At 39.1% G+C, this 17,206-nt stretch overlaps 1 protein-coding gene across 1 annotated transcript; it reads left to right on the forward strand.

The window, feature by feature from the left end:
* Nucleotides 1-214: 214 nt before the first annotated feature.
* Nucleotides 215-15,667, forward strand: LOC148846351 (Polynucleotidyl transferase, ribonuclease H-like superfamily protein). The gene is made up of 2 exons (XM_088956268.1): nt 215-704; nt 14,291-15,667. The coding sequence occupies exon 2, from the start codon at nt 14,591-14,593 to the stop codon at nt 15,380-15,382; it is 792 nt and encodes a 263-aa protein (XP_088812394.1). The 5' UTR covers nt 215-704; nt 14,291-14,590; the 3' UTR covers nt 15,383-15,667.
* Nucleotides 15,668-17,206: the final 1,539 nt, after the last annotated feature.

Here is a 17,206-nt window from a genome sequence, read left to right on the forward strand (position 1 = left end):
TCTAGCTGGCAAGGCTTTCTTTTTTATGGGGCTACCCTCTAGAACCGGATTCCGTTCCTTGAAACAAACCAGACTGGCAAACGTCCCATCAGATGAATAAGAAAGTGGTCCAACGAATCCAGCTGAGCACAGATCTACTCTTCGAATAGCAAGCAACAATGGAATAGCGGCTAAACCCGATCCGTTCAAAACGGGTACGATATTCAAAGTATGAGAAATAGCGAAGCAGTGAAATTGTATAGATGGAGGGTATTCCGGGCTATAAAAAGCGTGAAACTCTCTGTTTTGGCACAAACACAAAAGAAATATCTTCCGCTTTAGTTGATGGAAATCTAGAATAAAACACGCTGTTTTCGAGCATCTAATGTCTCTTTCTTCCCAACTTTTCTTTTCATCAAACCTTGGCATAGAAGGAAGAGGCAGTAGCCGAGCCTCTGTGGCTCGAAGGGTACGCACCTCTCTCTCCTCTCTCATTCGCCTCTCTACCGCTCCTGCTCCACCGGCGAACTTAATAGCCAAACCAGCACCATTTGACTGTGCAGCCTTGTTAGTACCGGGGGAGAAGTTCAATCTTTGTTAAGAAGACCAACTTGCATTTTCCATGGTTATGTTCACTAAAACCCGGTTTAGCGGATGAGATTAGGTGCTTTGATTCCGAAGGAGGTATTGGTCTCATCAAGTTCGACTGCAACCCAATAATCTCTGTAAGTCCTCTCATTTCATTTTTTTGTACTTCTCTAGATATCTCTACTTTGATTTGGTCATGGCACTGGTTTGTAGTTTGGCTTACAACTTCTGTTTGTACTCCGGTGCTCTTTCCATTAGCAATTAAAGTTTCTAATTTTACTCTAGTGGTCCATTTGTTGTCTTTTTGAAGAACTGTAGCACAATAATTGGATTTGCTTATTTTTAAGTTTCCCATGCTACTTTATTTTAGGATTATGGGAGTGGGTTTGCTTTAGATTTTCTCCTTTCTTACTTATTCATATGCTTTTTCTAATTATTTGGGAATATGAAATTTCTGAATTTTTGGTTACTATGAGAAAGTATGGACTAAAATCTTTGGAATTTTTTTTTTTTTTTTTTTCCTTTGGAGCTTTGTTCCCACTAGTTTCTCTTTGTATTCGAACTCCACTCTGTTATTTCTAACGCGGCCTTTAGACATCCAGTAAACTTTTCTATTGATTTTTTTTTTCATTTTTAATACTTATTTAATTAATCCTTTATCCATCTGGATTTCTTACAACATGGTTCGTTCTACAAGCTAAATTGCAATCATCATAATAGGGAGGAAGAATATAAGAGATATTCTTCTTTTTGTTCTTAACTGATAAAATATTGGCATAATATAAATGGAGTTTATGCTAGATTTAGGACTTAGTAAACATAACTTTAGAGATAAGGAAAATTTGAAAAGAAAAATCCTGCACTATCATTCGTGGCATTATAAAATTAAAATCAAGCCTTTTTGGTACTTTTCCCTTTTTTTTTTTGTTTTTGACATTACCAATAATTATTAGTTTAACGATTACTTAAATGCTCCCTAATGGAATCTTTGTTATTGCAGTTTTTAAAAGAAATTGAACTAGAGAACATAGATAAGCTGATTGTGTACATAATTCCTATATGAACTGAAATTATAGAAACATAAGCACTAATACTGCCTAAAGAAAGACCACCATGTTTCAGAGTTTTCAGCCACTTCATGAGGGCGACCCCCTTATACCCCTGGACAAGGGAGGGATAGATGGCTAGGAAATGTTCTTCTTACAGGGTCTCCTTAAGGACAGAATAATGAATTTTATTAGAAAAGCCACTGGAAACTATTTTCTGTTACAATACAAACCTTATATTGGATTACTATACTGGAGTTATCTTTCTAATGGGTTTTCAAACAGGAAAACATAAAATAAAAAGAGTAACCTAAGTTGAGCTTAGGAATATCTAAAGATTTTAGTTTTGAAACTTACAATGACCATTTTAATGCCACAAAATAGCCATCGGGCAATGCTGATCCTCCAAAAAAAGGGGGTCAATGCATAGGCACAATATTCCCAAGGCGTGCCTTAACTTAAACAATCCATATATTTTCTATAAAGCTGCTTGTACCATCAACCGGTAGGCCGTTGGAAACCATCTTACCTCAATAAGGTAGAAAAGATTGCTAAATGGTAACTGATCATTTTGTAAGGATGACCAAGAAGGGGCATTTCTTTCCTCTATTACCATTAAGACATTTTTTTCCTCCACTTGTTTTTTGATCTTTTTTAACATTTATCATCATGGCCATGATGTTTTATGATGCTACCCTTTCCAAACCATTTTCCCTTGAATGAAAGAAATATTATTAGCCTTTGAAGTTTTCCAAATATGATTTTCTTAGAATAATGAGTCATTAAGTCTTTCCTCTTCATTTTGTGTCTGTGTGGGGTTGTAGGGCTGCAACTTATGCAGGATGGGCTGAACTTAGGACCAATACTAAGGTTGAGCTTGGGCTTGGGCCCTAAAATTGAGTCTAGTATTTTCCATTTTTTTTCTTGTTTTTTTTTTCTAAATTTTGTGTCATGGGGGAAATCTCATCATTTTGCATTTTTGATGTGGCTCTAATCATTTTAAATTGTTAAGTAGATTATTTATAGTTTTTTTTTTTCAAAGTTTCCAAGTCTTCAAGTCAATAGGTTGAAGTGAAAGAGTGTATACATCTGCTGTATAAATTGCATGATGTAGAAATGTAAGTAGAGAGGTTTGGAGCAAGATGGTAGAAGGAGAGTAGGAGTGGTTATTCCATTGTAAAGTCTTTTTACAAAGCATTGGCAAGAAATCGGGTTGAAAGATCGGATGTTAAATGTGTTTGGGGGAATCGAGTCCCTCCCAGGGTTGAGGCTTTTACATGGTCTGTTTCTTTGGATTGTATAATTTGTATCTTTACTCAAGATCATATCAGAAGTAGGGGTCTTCAACTAGTGGGGATTGTTCAAAATTGATATGTTGTCCCCAAGGTTGCCGAAAGAGATAGTTGGTCTATGGCCTGTTCTAAGTGGAAGTAGAAAGGCAAAGATAGCATGGAGTATGTTCCTTTTTTTGAAGAGTAATAATAAAAGTTTTATTAATAGTAAAAAAGATTACAAAAAGGAGGTGACAAGATGGCACCTTGACAAAACACAGCAACTACAACAGCAAGTGCCATATTAATGACTTACAATTCTGGATTTCAAGTACATTCCAAAAATTTGCCCCCCAAATCAGTCCTACTAGTCATTTCAAACTCAATAAGCACCAGAACCCAATAAATGCGTTTTGTAGGATCATTCACTGACTTGCATTGTACAACATTTTTAGGATATTTCAGCTTGCCATCATAGTTTTCAAGGCGTCTAGGCAATTCTGGGCAACACTGGGGTGCCTAGTTGCCTAGTCGCCTAGGCGATAAAAATTTTATAATATGAAAAACTGACATTTGGCTAGTTTCCTAGTTTTATATACAATTCAGCATGTATGTATAGCAATTCTCTTTATTAAGAATATTAACTTTCCTCTAAAAATGTGGCAAATCATCACATCTAAAAGATAAAAATCTTTTACATATATTAATTTCATTATTTTCAAAAATAATACTTCTATAATAAGTATTTAATAGAGCAAATTCATATTAATTAGCAGCTAAAGAAGGTTATTAACTTTATATGATAAATATTCAAGATGGAAAGTAAAATAGAAAATAAACAAGGATGGAGTTTCTGTTTTATTTAGTTAGAGAGAGAATAGAAAAAAAGAACTTTATCATTCTATTGTTTCTTTCCCCTTTCTTTTCTTTTCTTTTCTTTCTTTCTTTTTCTCTTCTCAAAACCCTTTGTTCTTTTAAATTTCAATAGTAAAACATTAAAACAAAATATAAGTGATATATATATCATATAATAAAATGTATTAACACGTACATTAATAAGATACATCAATATAAATGATATTATAAAAGGTGCCTGCCTTGTCATTTTTTGTTGCCTAGGTGGGCGCTTAATCGCCTACAAGAGTGCCTAGTCGCCTAGGCGACACCTTGACAACTATGCTTGCTGTCTAGAGTCTGGATGTTAGAGATTAAGAGCTGAAAACGTACATCAAGAATTGCGTTTTGTAGTTGTAGGGGCATTTCTTTAATTTTTCAGAAGAACTATCTTTTATTGAGCCATTAGTAGTTTTCCAATTGCACTAGGACTTGGTGATGATTAAAAGAATTGCACTAGGACTTGGTTTTCCAATCTTCAATAAATTTTGTTTTCTTACTTGGATTAGGGGACATGCTTCTAGAAATATGTTTTAATGATCAGTGACTACAGTTGTAGGGTGTTTGATGGTTGTTTGTGTCTGTCCTTTTCTCTCAGGTGATAACATGTCACCTTCCTTTGTATTCTTTCTTTTTTTGAATTAATTTTCTTTTTATTATAAAAAAATGACCGGTGACGATAGTGATGTGTTGTTGGAAAGTGTAAAATCCCTATTCGATTCTAGGTTAAAGTAGAGAAGAAGAAGAAGAGAAGAAGAAGAGGGAGGAGAAGGGTTCGGTCAGATTAGGAGAAAATCAGTTCACCTCTAGCCGACCCACTTGTATTTATCTCCAATGACATAGTTACAAGAAAGACCATATTGTCCCTCATAAGTAATGGGACACAACTTAAATAAAATAGACCTTTAACTCTCAAATAGATAAACCCAAATGACCAAAATACCCCTGATTTGTGCATTCTAACACTCCCCCTCAAGCTGGAGAGTATATGTCATATAGTCTGAGCTTGTCACAAATATAATCTACTCTGCCTCGAGACAATCCCTTTGTAAAGAATGCCCACTGATTTCCTGAGCTCACATGAGATGTGGTTATCACTCCACTTATCACTTTCTCTCTCACAAAGTGACAATCGACCTCAATATGCTTGGTTCTCTCATGGAAAACTGGGTTGGAAGATATGTAAACAGCAGCTTGGTTATCACATTAGTCTCATGGGTTTGTCAACCGAGAATCCCATCTCTTGTAGCAAGTTCTTCAACCATACTAGTTCGAGCCATAGCTTTGTACTCAGCTTCTGCACTACTCCTTGCCACCACTGTTTGTTTCTTGCTCTTCCAAGTTACAAGATTGCCACCAAGGAAGGTATAATACCCTGTAGTTGATCTCCTGTCTGATATAGAACTAGCCCAATCAGCATCTATATACTCTACTATTTCAAGAGTCCCTCCACCAAATTGGGTACGTATTTCGGCATAAAATTTTTGAAAAATAGAAAATAATCACTGCGATCTTTTATAAGATAAATCCATGTCATCCTTGAAAATTCATCAACAAAAATTACAAAATACTTATAACCATTGTATGACATCACTTTGATCGGACCCCAGACATCAGAATGAACTAAAGAAAAAGGACTCGAGACACGACTATCAACTCTTGGACTAAAAGAGACTCTATGATGTTTCCCAAGCTGACATGACTCACAATCCAAAGATGAAAGATGACTCAAGGAAGGAACCAACAACTTTAGAGCCTTGAGAGAAAGATGACCAAGTCTGCAGTGCCATTGTAGAGGAGTAAGAGACGACTGAAAAGCTACTGGAGGGCCACCACCATCAAGGTAATATAATCCACCTGCCTCATGCCCTCCACCAATCTTCATCCTTGTCTTGAGATCCTGAAACACACAAGAAGAGGGATAAAAGGTTATGGAACAATTAAGTGACTTGGTTAATCTACTAACAGACATAAGGTTAAAGGGGAACTTGGGAACATATAAAACAGATGATAAAGACAAGGAGGAGAGATCAACATCACCAACACCACAGATGGAAGATGTAGAACCATTAGCAAGAGTAACTGTTTGAGATGTGGAGGACCGAGAAAATGAAGAAAATACATTAGGAGTTCCAGACATATGGTCCGAGGCTCCGGAGTCAATGATCTAGTGTGAAGGCTTGGAAGCCAAGCAAGCCATATCTAAATGGGCAAAGGTAGCTGTGTTCTACTGAAATGTTTGAAGGAACTGCTCATATACCGCACGGGGTACACTCACCATCACCTTCCCAGAAGCACCAGTAGATGTGGAGGGAATCGGGTTAGTTTGCTGACTTTCAGTAATTGAACCACTACCCTTAGTCACAGCATGGTTAGCCCAAGTGTTGGGTGGACCATGTAAATCATAGCAGAAATTAACCGTGTGCCCCTCTAATCCACAGTGTGTACACTTCCTAGGGGCATTACTTCTTCCTTTACCACAACCTCCCCCTGAGTACCGACCTCCACTCCGGCCACCAGCACGGTTATGGGACCACCACGGTTACCTGGAAGTCCACGACCGCCACCACCACCTCTATTTCCACGGCCTCCCCCTCTAGTCACCACAAAACCAGATTTGTTTGAGAGAGAAGAATGCTCTATAGACTCAATAGATGTCCTCCTAAGACGGGCAAAAACTTCTTCAAGTGAGGGAAGAGCAGACCCCCCCAGTATTTGTGCTCGGACAGGCTCATATTCAGCCTTCAAACCCATCAGAAACCTTGTCACATCAAGTTGCTCATGCTGTTGTTGTTGAATCTGAACATCCTGTGTCAGAGGATGATACACATTGAGCTCATTTCGGATATTCCTCAGACTTGCATAGTATTCCTCCAAGCTTTGACTGCCTTGCTTCAGATTAAAGTACTCTTGGTACAACTGATACACCCTAGTTGTATTGTCTTGTCCGGAGTACAGTTTCTTAGCATGATCCCAGATTTCTTTAGCTGTATCTAGGAACATAAAGTTCACACTAATTTTTGGTTCCATGCTATTCCACAGCCATGTAATTATTTGTACATCTTCCTGTTCCCAGTCACTAAACCCCGGAGAATCAGAGGAGGGTTTCTCCTCTCTCACATGTTTTACTTTTTTCTTGGCCTTTAAAAACACCTCCACAGATTTTGCCCACGGCACATAATTTTCACCATTCAACTTAATAGATGTCATTTGAACATTTAGGTAATCTAGAGAAATCATGACGCCTGTTTTATTGTCATTCCCATCTCCAATCAATGCCATCTTAACTACTTCACCTTCAAATATTCAGCACAACCTCACGCACTTCCACAAAACTTATCTTACTTTCAGCACCACCAATTTCTTCAAATACACATTGCACATCAAATACAAAAGCTGAAATCACTCAGTCATTAAATCAAACACCTGTACTGCACACTACAGAACCATTCACACACCAAATACAAGGGCTGAAGTCACTCAGCCATTAAACCAAACACAGAAATCAGTATAAGCACCACCACACGACACAAGGTTTCACTTTCAACTATTCAGAATCATCCACACACCATTCAACACAGTACAACCACCACCACACCACTGCTGTCGTGAATTTCAGCAGTCGAAACACTCTACTTTCAGCACACATATGAGGTAAAAACAGAGAACAAGGCTGATATGCATACTAATCACTTCAAACCTCCACAAAAAAATATTTTGAACCAAAGCACAGCATTTATAGTCCACTATTTGGGCAAAAAATAGAACTGCTCATACCTGTCCACAAACAGCCCTCTTCGTATCACAGAATAGAGGGCATCTAGTACACAACCTCAACGACCACCACCCCAGTAATTGGAGGCATACTCACCTCCAAAACCACAAAACGACCACTCCTTTTTGGCCTCTTGTCGAGCTTCCACTCAGGCTAGAAGAAAATCGAAGAAAGCTGAAATGGTTGGCAGCGAACCCAGGAAGAAGACAAATAGTGAGGAAAGAAGAAAAAAAAAGGGAAAAGAGAACTAGGTTTTATTGCTCTGATACCATGTAAAATCCCTATTCGATTATAGGTTAAAGTAGAGAAGAAGAAGAAGAGAAGAAGAAGAAGGAGGAGAAGAAAGGTTCGGTCAGATTAGGAAAAAATCAGTCCACCTCTAGCCGACCCACTTGTATTTATCTCCAATAACATAGTTACAAGAAAGACCATATTGTCCCTCATAAGTGATGGGACACAACTTAAACTTAAATAAAATAGACCTTTCACTCTCAAATAGATAAACCCAAATGACCAAAATACCCCTGATTTGTGTATTCTAACAGAAAGAAAAACACTGGTGACAGCAGTGATGGCATAGATGGATTTCATTAGTGGGGGCACTGTTTGGAGAGGGAGTGAATTCTTGTTAGGAAGATTTATTGGTAGGGATGGTGGCCATGGAATGGCATAAGAGAATCTAGTTGTAAAGTGAGGTGGAGAAATAGGGTTTGTTGGCTGAGGTTGATCTATGGTAGGAATCCTGTGGGGAGTTTGAAACAGGAAGAAGCAAGGTCATTGAGCTTGTGATGAGTGTGACAAGGGGCAGAGACTTATGTGGACAAAGCCAAAAAACTAGAGTATGTGTTACTGGACCAACATAGTCCATTCTAATAAATGAATCAACTCATGGGTGGTTTCAATCAGACTTTCTTGATTTTGTTTCCTTAAAGGTTGTAAATGGTTTGAACATAAAATTTTGGGAAGATGATTGGGTGGAGATTGGAAAATTCTGTGATCTATGCCTGTCAAAATTACAATCTATTGAGGTGCAAGTGGATAGGAGGGATTTAAGCTGGTGGAATGAATTCAATAATGTAACTTCTCTGTTAGATCTTTCTACAAGGCTCTATTAAGGAATCAAGTGAAGAGATTGCAGGTGAAAGGAGTTTGGGTAAATTCTATTCCACCTTGGGTGGCATTTGCTTGGCTTGTAGCTTTGGACAGTGTTCTGATGTTGGATTGCATTCAAAGTATCCAGTTGGTTGCAAGATGTTACCTATGTGAAGTTGCTGTAGAGAATGTATTACACCTATGCTTTGCTTGTCACTTTTCTAAATTAATTTGGGGATTTTTTGTTTTTGACTCTTCAAAACTAAGTATGGTGGAACCAAGGACTTTGACAGACATTTTTGCTCGTTAGCCTATAATGAGAGGAAATATCAAGTCAAAGAGAGTGGCTAACGAGATGCAGTGACGGCAGAGTTGTATAGCCTTCTTCAGGGCCTTAAAGTTGCTTAGCAGTTTGGGTTTCTTAACTTGGAAGTGGAAGGGAATTCTCAAGTGGTTATCTCATGGACAAGGAATAGTACCCAAATCCCATGGATTTACAGGCATACAGTCTGAAATTGAATTCCTAGCAAGAGGGATGAATGCCACATTTAGATGGGTTAGAAGAGCAGCAAATGTGATGGTAGACAGATTGGCTAAACAAGGGACTACAAGACAACAATTTTTTTGGGCATAAATCTAAAGTTTCTTGTGGTGTTGAACTTTCCACCTTGATGTAATTCTTTCTTTTTGATGCTTAATAAAATTTATCTTCATTGATCAAAAAAAAAAAAAAGACCTTGGGAATTCAATGGGTGAGGAGGACAGCCAATGCTTTTTCTGATACTCTAGCTAAGAAAGGGGTTACTAGGCACAATTGTATTGGGCTATGTTGTAATTGTTTTTGCTTTTTTGTTGTTGAGAGGTCGCACTCGCACCTCGTGCCTCTCTATGGGAAGCCTGTATTGGTAATACCTATACTGTCATCATTTTACTTCTTCTCTTTATTTAATAAAGACAAGGCTCAAGGGAGAGATCAAATTGCTCATTTATGTGGGAAAAAGGATAACGGACTTGGTGCTTATTCTCCCAGAATTTGAAGGAGTTTCAAAGGAAGATCTTGGTACTCATTTATGGTCTCTTTTTGAGTTGGAGTCAAGTAGCTAGTTTTTCTGTGTTTTCTTTTTTGGTTGTATTTTCTTTTTTGACTTGTATGCAAGATGATTTTGTGGTGATTCCTCATAACCTGTGCTGATATACTCTTTTATTAATAAAATTCTCTTTCATATTTATTGCTCGAAAAATGAGTGGTTTCATAGCTCTAGAGGTATTAGGCAGGCAGATCTATCTTCTCTCCTTTTTATCTGTGTCAGAGAGGGTACTAATTGTGTCCTGATATCTCAGATTTTATATAAACCATTAGTTATGGTTTTTTTACATTTAACTGACTTATTTACAATCATATAAAACTTGTAATTATTGCTAGTAATATATTGTTTTCAGGATTTATTTGAATTTCCTAGCATTTTTATGTGTATCTTGATTTTTCATCCGCATCCATGCGTATCCAAAGCATATCCCTATACGTCTCTTAAAATTGTCTTTCTGATACATCTCGCATTTCTGATACTTGGCTCAATTGTAATTTTGCTGTCTTTGAGGCAGAAATTCATGCCTCTTTGTGGGAAACTTTATGCTGCATCTTTTTTTTTGATCAGCAAGAAAATTAAGAATTGTATTAAAATATGAATCTGGTTAATACAACAAAAGGGTGTATCCATCCATAAGGACCCATTCCAACCCCAACAAAGTTACAAAAATTATAATAGTGCCCAAAACAATTGTTGCTTATATACTTCTTGTTTTGCTAGAGTATTGGCCATCCTATTTGCTGTCCTAGTCCAATTGAAAGTAATGTTCAGCTCCTATGTGATGCTCTCTTTTTCCCTAAACTCATGTCTATAGATCCATGGCACAAGCTACTTATTCCTGGCCCAAGAAATGATTAGCTTTGAGTCTCCCTATACTTCAAAGTGCTGAAATGTTAATTGCTAGTAGCAATTCTTAATTCTTGCAGTAGTGCTATAGTAGAAAGCTTGCTGAATTAAAAAAATATGAAATAAACGGAATTTCTTGAAGAAAGAAGGAAGAGAGAAGGAGAAGAGAAGAAGAGAAGTTGAAAAGAAAGGAGAGCAATAATCTGGCTGCCCCCTTCACTTATTATTTATATTAAAAATAATAGAGAGTACAAAGACAACTATGCCCTTATAGGGCGGAAAGACATAAAACAGCATATATAAGACACAAAAACATAATAAAATTTGGACTCACATAACTATTGTGGTCCCCACCTCCTATCTAACAACTAACATAAAAATCTACTCATAAAAACATAATAAAATTGATTAATCTTCAACACTCCCCCTCAAGTTGGGAGTAAATGTCACACATTCCCAACTTGCGTAGATCATGTTCAAGCTTGTTCTTTGCCACCCCTTTAGTGAAAACATTAGCCAGCTGCAACTCTGAAGAGACATAAGGCAAACAAACTTCTCTAGTTGTTATCCTTTCTCTTATAAAGTGTCTATCAACTTCAATGTGTTTTGTCCTATCATGTTGAATTGGATTATGGGCAATATTAATTACAGCTTGATTGTCACAGTATAACATCATAGGTTTCTCTGCTTTCACCCTAATCTCACTCAAAAGAGATCTAACCCAAAGAAGTTCTGAGACACCATGAGCCATGGATCTATACTCAACCTCTGCACTTGACCTCGCCACAACTGCTTGCTTCTTACTCTTCCAAGAGATCAAGTTTCCACCTACAAATGTACACACTCCTAATGTTGACCTCCTGTCATCTAAGCATCTTGCCCAGTCTGCATCTGTATAGGACTCTAGCTTCAGATTCTCATGATTTGAGAAAAGAATGCCTCTGCCAGGGTGCTTTTTCAGGTATACAAGTATCCTCTCAATAGCTTCCTATTGCTGAACCCGAGGTGCATGTATGTACTGACACACAACACTGACAACATAATAAATATCTGGTCGTGTCATACACAAAAACAGCAGTCGGCCCACCATTCTTTGATATCACCCTACATCCTTTACCAACTCACCATCCACACCATTAACTCTGTGATTTAGATCAATAGGAGTGTCTGCTAGTTTGGTCCCCAGCTTCCTAGTCTCCCGCAATAGGTCAAGTACATACTTCCTCTGTGAAATAAAGACCCCATGCTTGGACCTTGCAACTTCAATCCCCATGAAGTATTTGACCTCTCCAAGATCTTTGATCTCAAATTCTTGTTGCAATGAATTTTTGAGATCATCAATCTCCTCCAAATTATTTCCTATCACCACTATATCATCTACATACACAATCAGAATTGACACTAGAGCATCTCTCCTCTTCACAAAGAGAGTATGATCAGACTGTGTCTGTGTGTATCCAAAACGGATGAGTGCCCCTCTGAACTTGTCAAACCAAGCCTTTGGTGACTGTTTCAGTCCATACAGAGATTTTCTGAGTCTGCACACCTTTCCCTTACCAACATTTTCATAAAAACCTGCTGGAATGTCCATATATACCTCCTCCTATAAATCACCATTGAGGAAGGTATTTTTGACATCAAGCTGGAACAAAAGCCATGAATAGGTGGCTGTTAGAGATAAAAGGATACGGATTGGACTCATCTTAGCTATTGGTGCAAAGGTTTCCAGATAATCAACAACGTAGGTCTGAGTATACCCTTTTGCTACCAACCTTGCCTTGTACCTCTCTATCTTGCCATCAGTCCTATACTTCACTGTGAATACCCATCTACATCCGGTTGTCTCCTTGTCTAGGGCAGTGATTTAAAAGGCGCGCCTAGGCGCTCAGGCGAGGTGCATTTTAGGGTAGGCGCCTCGCCCAGGTCCTAGGCGTAGCCTATTCAAAAGGCGCATGCGTAGTTCACCTAGGCGTGCGCCTGGTGCGCCTTAGCCCATGCATGTGCCTTTTGAAAATTTGCCGCTTTTTCCCTTTTTTTTGAGTCTAGCCGTTGGGTTGGGGGCATGTTTTATAATTTTTTGATTTTTTTGATTTTTTTTTTGCATTTTTTTCGATTTTTTTGCATTTTTCTAAAATTGTGCGCCTTGCCTCAAAAAGGCGCGTGCCTTGCCTTGCGCCTTGCGCCTCAGGCGCAAAATGGCCCTTGCGCCTTGCGCTTTTAAAACACTGGGTTACCTTGACTGCTCCCATCAAAATTCAGCTTGATGTATTCTTTGGGAGGTGGTACCCAAATCGAGGATGCCATCTTTTTAGAGGAGCATTTCCACCTCACCCCAGTTCCTCCATATATCATCAAAAGAGAATTGTAAAAAGATACCCAGTGTTTTAATCCAGTATGCCACTCTAGTCTTCACATATTCCTTCACTGCTTCCCTGCTTCTCTCCTTATCTAGAAAGATCTTGCATTCATTTCTTCCCAAATAGTCCAAATCAATGCAGCCCTTGTACATCTCCACAATTCTTCTCCTTCTCTTAGGCCAAACAAACATGGTCAGATCAAATAACCCATTCACCTTTGTTGGCAAGTTCCACCTGCATCCATACAAAGAGAGAAACCAATTCCAAATGCCTGCCACAAAGGACAGGAGATTAATAGGTAGTAACAACTCTCACTAGGAGAAAAACCAATTACATCTTTTTGCATTGCCACACTATCCATGCCATTTTGCCTTTTTTTTCCTCAAAGTTCTAAACATAAGCTGGTCTTTTTCTGATTGTTAAGGAGTTCTTAGAAGCTTGGTGAATAAAGGGTTTGAATCGGTAAGGTAAGCTTGCATGGGCAATGATCTAGATGGTGTGGACAGAGAGAAATTAGATGTATCTTTGAGAATAAAGGGTGCAGGAAGAAGCTCTGGTGAAGGGTGCTTTGGGTTGATGGGGGTGTTGATCTCTGTGAAAAGTGTTTCTAGGCAGACCCCGGTTCATATTTTCCTAGTTGAGCAGAACTGATTTGGAGGGCCTTGATTGTATATTCCGTGCTTGTATAGAAGACCCTAAAAAACACTATAATACCTAACGTTGCTAGTGTTACTGGTCAAAAAGAAAAGAAGACACTACAGTCTTGGTGCAAGGAACAGAAAATTATTGCAACTTGCTTCCCCACCCCAAAAATATATACACAGAAAAGATACCCAGAAAAAATGGTCAGATTGGGTTTCATCTGAATTTATTTCATTGCCTGATGTATTTTTTGATAGTAAATAAAGATATATGAAAAGAAAATAGAAGAGAGAATTTATAAAATAATAGAAGAGAAAGAAAAGATACAATCTCAGGTGATATGGCATCACTGATATGAACTCAAATAAATGATACCCCACATCACAATAACATGTTACCAATACAACACACTGCAAAACTCTCAACTCTAACCATAAAACCTTACCAAGAAGAACTCAGGAGTCAGGACAAAAACCATTAGTAAACCACCGTCCTTCCAAATCTAAGTCAAAAACATCCCAGAAAACCAAACACACTCTTTGATTAATTACAATCACCTAATGTGTGGGCAACCATCATCCCTTTTATTTATTTGAATCTATCTAATGGTAGGACTCTCACTGTTACAGCACTGTTCATGTCTAATTAGGATACAATACAATGTTCATGTGTAGTTGCCTTATCTAGAAGCTCACCCACCATCTTCCTGCAGGTACTGGCTCTTAATTATTAAGCTCATCAAGTGGTTTCTATTTGTGTATTGGGAACCAACTACCAATTTGTTCTGGCAGGGTTGATGTGTGCCTCTAAGTGAGCTCTGTATCCTAAAACTTTTTCTTGGGTTCCCCAAATGGGCTTTATGCTGGTCTTTGTTTTCTCTCTCTTTCTCCTAGTTTTATAGATAAAGGAAGCACAAGGTCGATTCATTGGGAAGTGAAATCAGAGGGAGTTCAACTGTATTAGAGTTGAAGCCAAAGGATCCAAAAGTGAAGAGGGAAGGGGTTCACATCTTATGTCCACTGTCATAGACAAGTTGTGTAAAATAATGAACAGTCTATTAAATGCCTTTTCTGTGCTTGCATTGGATGTTGAAGATGATAAAGAGGAGACGGACCTTGCTCCTGCTGCTAAAGGTGGAGAAAGTGCTTCAAGAATAGACAAGGGTAAGAACACAAGAACCAGTTCAGGAGATGTGAAACAAGTAAACAATAGTAATCAGGATCAGCAAGGACCAGGGGCTTCAGAAGAGTACAAGATGCCGCTTGTGTGGATTGACTTGGAAATGACTGGTTTAAATGTACAAGTAGATAGAATCCTGGAGATTGCTTGTGTGATCACGGATGGAAAATTGACTAAATCTGTGGAGGGTCCTGATTTGGTTATCCATCAGAGTAAGGAGTGTTTGGAGAATATGGGAGAATGGTGTCAACATCATCATGCAGCAAGTGGGTTGACAGAGAAAGTTCTTCAGAGTACACTCAGTGAGCGAGAAGCTGAAATGCAGGTTATAAAATTTGTGAAACAACATGTTGGCACATATACACCTCTTCTAGCTGGAAATTCAGTTTATGTGGATCTTATGTTTTTGAAGAAGTATATGCCAGAGTTGGCTAGTATATTCTCTCATGTACTTGTTGATGTTAGCAGTATAAAAGCTTTATGCATCCGCTGGTACCCAAGGGATAATAAAAAAGCTCCTTCCAAGGAAAACAAGCATAGAGCCATGGATGATATCAAAGAAAGCATTAAGGAGCTCAAATATTACAAGGAGAACATATTTAAAGTGTCCAAGTCTAAGAAGTGAGGCAAACATTATAGTGCAGATCATGGATAAGAGGATGGAGATGATTCTGGTTTCAAGCAATTGCCTCCCATCATCCTTGTCTACTTGCCAATGGTAGATCCTTTCTTATCTTCAAATGATTGGCTTTGAGAAGTCTACTTTTTTTTTAGCTGCAGCCTGTTAATGTTAGGTTCTTTAACCGCATGTCAGTATTAAGATACAATATTGGCTTGTCTTATATATACTGTCACACTCAAGGTCTTTGGTTGAACCCAAAATCCAATATCATCTTTTATCTTTGATGCATGCTTGTATTTATCACATTTTCATTGTGCATAAGAAATGGCTGAACATGTGGTACCGTAACACATTCTAATATCACTGTTAATTTTTTCTGTCCGAGTCGCCTGAGTTTTGTATTACCTAAATCCCTTCGGGTGTCGTGTTTATGTAGCAAATCCTAATTCTAGTTCAACGGTACAAAAGATTTGTTTGTGCATCAAATCTTGTGGGCTGACATGCGGTTCCAGCTAATTTGGGGCAGACTCCCACCGGATAAACCTTTTCGTCAAAAAACTTTGCCTTCTGAGCAATAGTGTGAGCCCTTAAAGTCCAAAACGAGGTTTGTACAAAAACTTTACAGAATTAAAACTACTAAGCTTTGATCAAGTAATGCAAAAAGGTCCAGAGATGGAGGATGCAAGTCTATTACAGCCTTCAACAACAGCATCTGACAACATAATTAAGTCGCGCCAATTTCTAGATCGAGCAAAAAGAAGAGCTGCTTCCAGTATAGCTCCAAATTCTGCCAGTTGGGTAATATCCCATTTTTAGTGTCAGCCCCAGTAGTTCGTTAAACTTTGTTTGGTTAGGTCCAAACGTTAATTGTATAGTTCTTTAAGGAATTGCAATGGGCGTATGCCCAGGATCCAGCCCAATTAGTGCTCTTTCAAGTTCAATAGTGTTGGTATTTTTAAAAGAGGAAAACGCTAACAAAAAAGAAGCAACAAAGGGTTCTATAAAGCAGATGGGCTGTCCCAACAAACAAAAGTATCAGCAGAAGTTTTAGCTAACCGAGCTAAATAGTGTGCAGCCCTATATTAAGAGTCTTAGGAATAAAATTAAATTTAACACATAAGAAGTGATGAGGGCGGATTTGGCCCTCCAATAACATTATGATACTTGGCACCTCGTGACAATTAGGTGCGGCCTCATGACAACTAGACATCTCGCCACTAGGCAGCTCGACACCTGGTAAGCCCGGCACCTCACAGGCAGCTCGGCACCTGGTCAGCCCAGCACCTCACAGGCAGCTCGACACCTAGTCAGCTCGACACCTCACAGGCAGCTCAGCACCTCATAGGCAGCTCGGCACCTCACAGGCAGTTTGACACCTGGTCAGCCCAGCACCTCACAGGCAGTTCGACACCTGGTCAGCCCGGTACCTCACAGGCAGCTCGGCACCTCACAGGTAGCTCGGCACCTCACAGGTAGCTCATCACCTGGTCAGCCCAGCACCTCAAAGGCAGCTTGACACCTGGTCAGCTCGGCACCTGGTCAGCCTGGCACCTCACAGGTAGCTCGACACCTGGTCAGCTCGGCACCTCACAGGCAGCTCAGCTCCTGGTCAGCCCAGCACCTCACAGGCAACTCGGCACCTCACAGGCAATTCGGCACCTGGTCAGCCCAACACTTTATAGGCAGCTCGCCACCACGCAGCACTTACAGGCAGCTCACCACCAGGCAGCTCACCACCATGCTGCACTTACAAGCAGCTCGCCACTAGGTAGCTCGCCATCATGTAGCCTGGCAACTTAGACAACTCAGCACTGCACAAGCAGCTTG

This window comes from Nelumbo lutea, chromosome 7, assembly GCF_056320005.1.
Source record: "Nelumbo lutea isolate HS-2025 chromosome 7, American lotus-T2T, whole genome shotgun sequence".
NCBI classification, from domain to species: Eukaryota; Viridiplantae; Streptophyta; class Magnoliopsida; order Proteales; family Nelumbonaceae; genus Nelumbo; species Nelumbo lutea.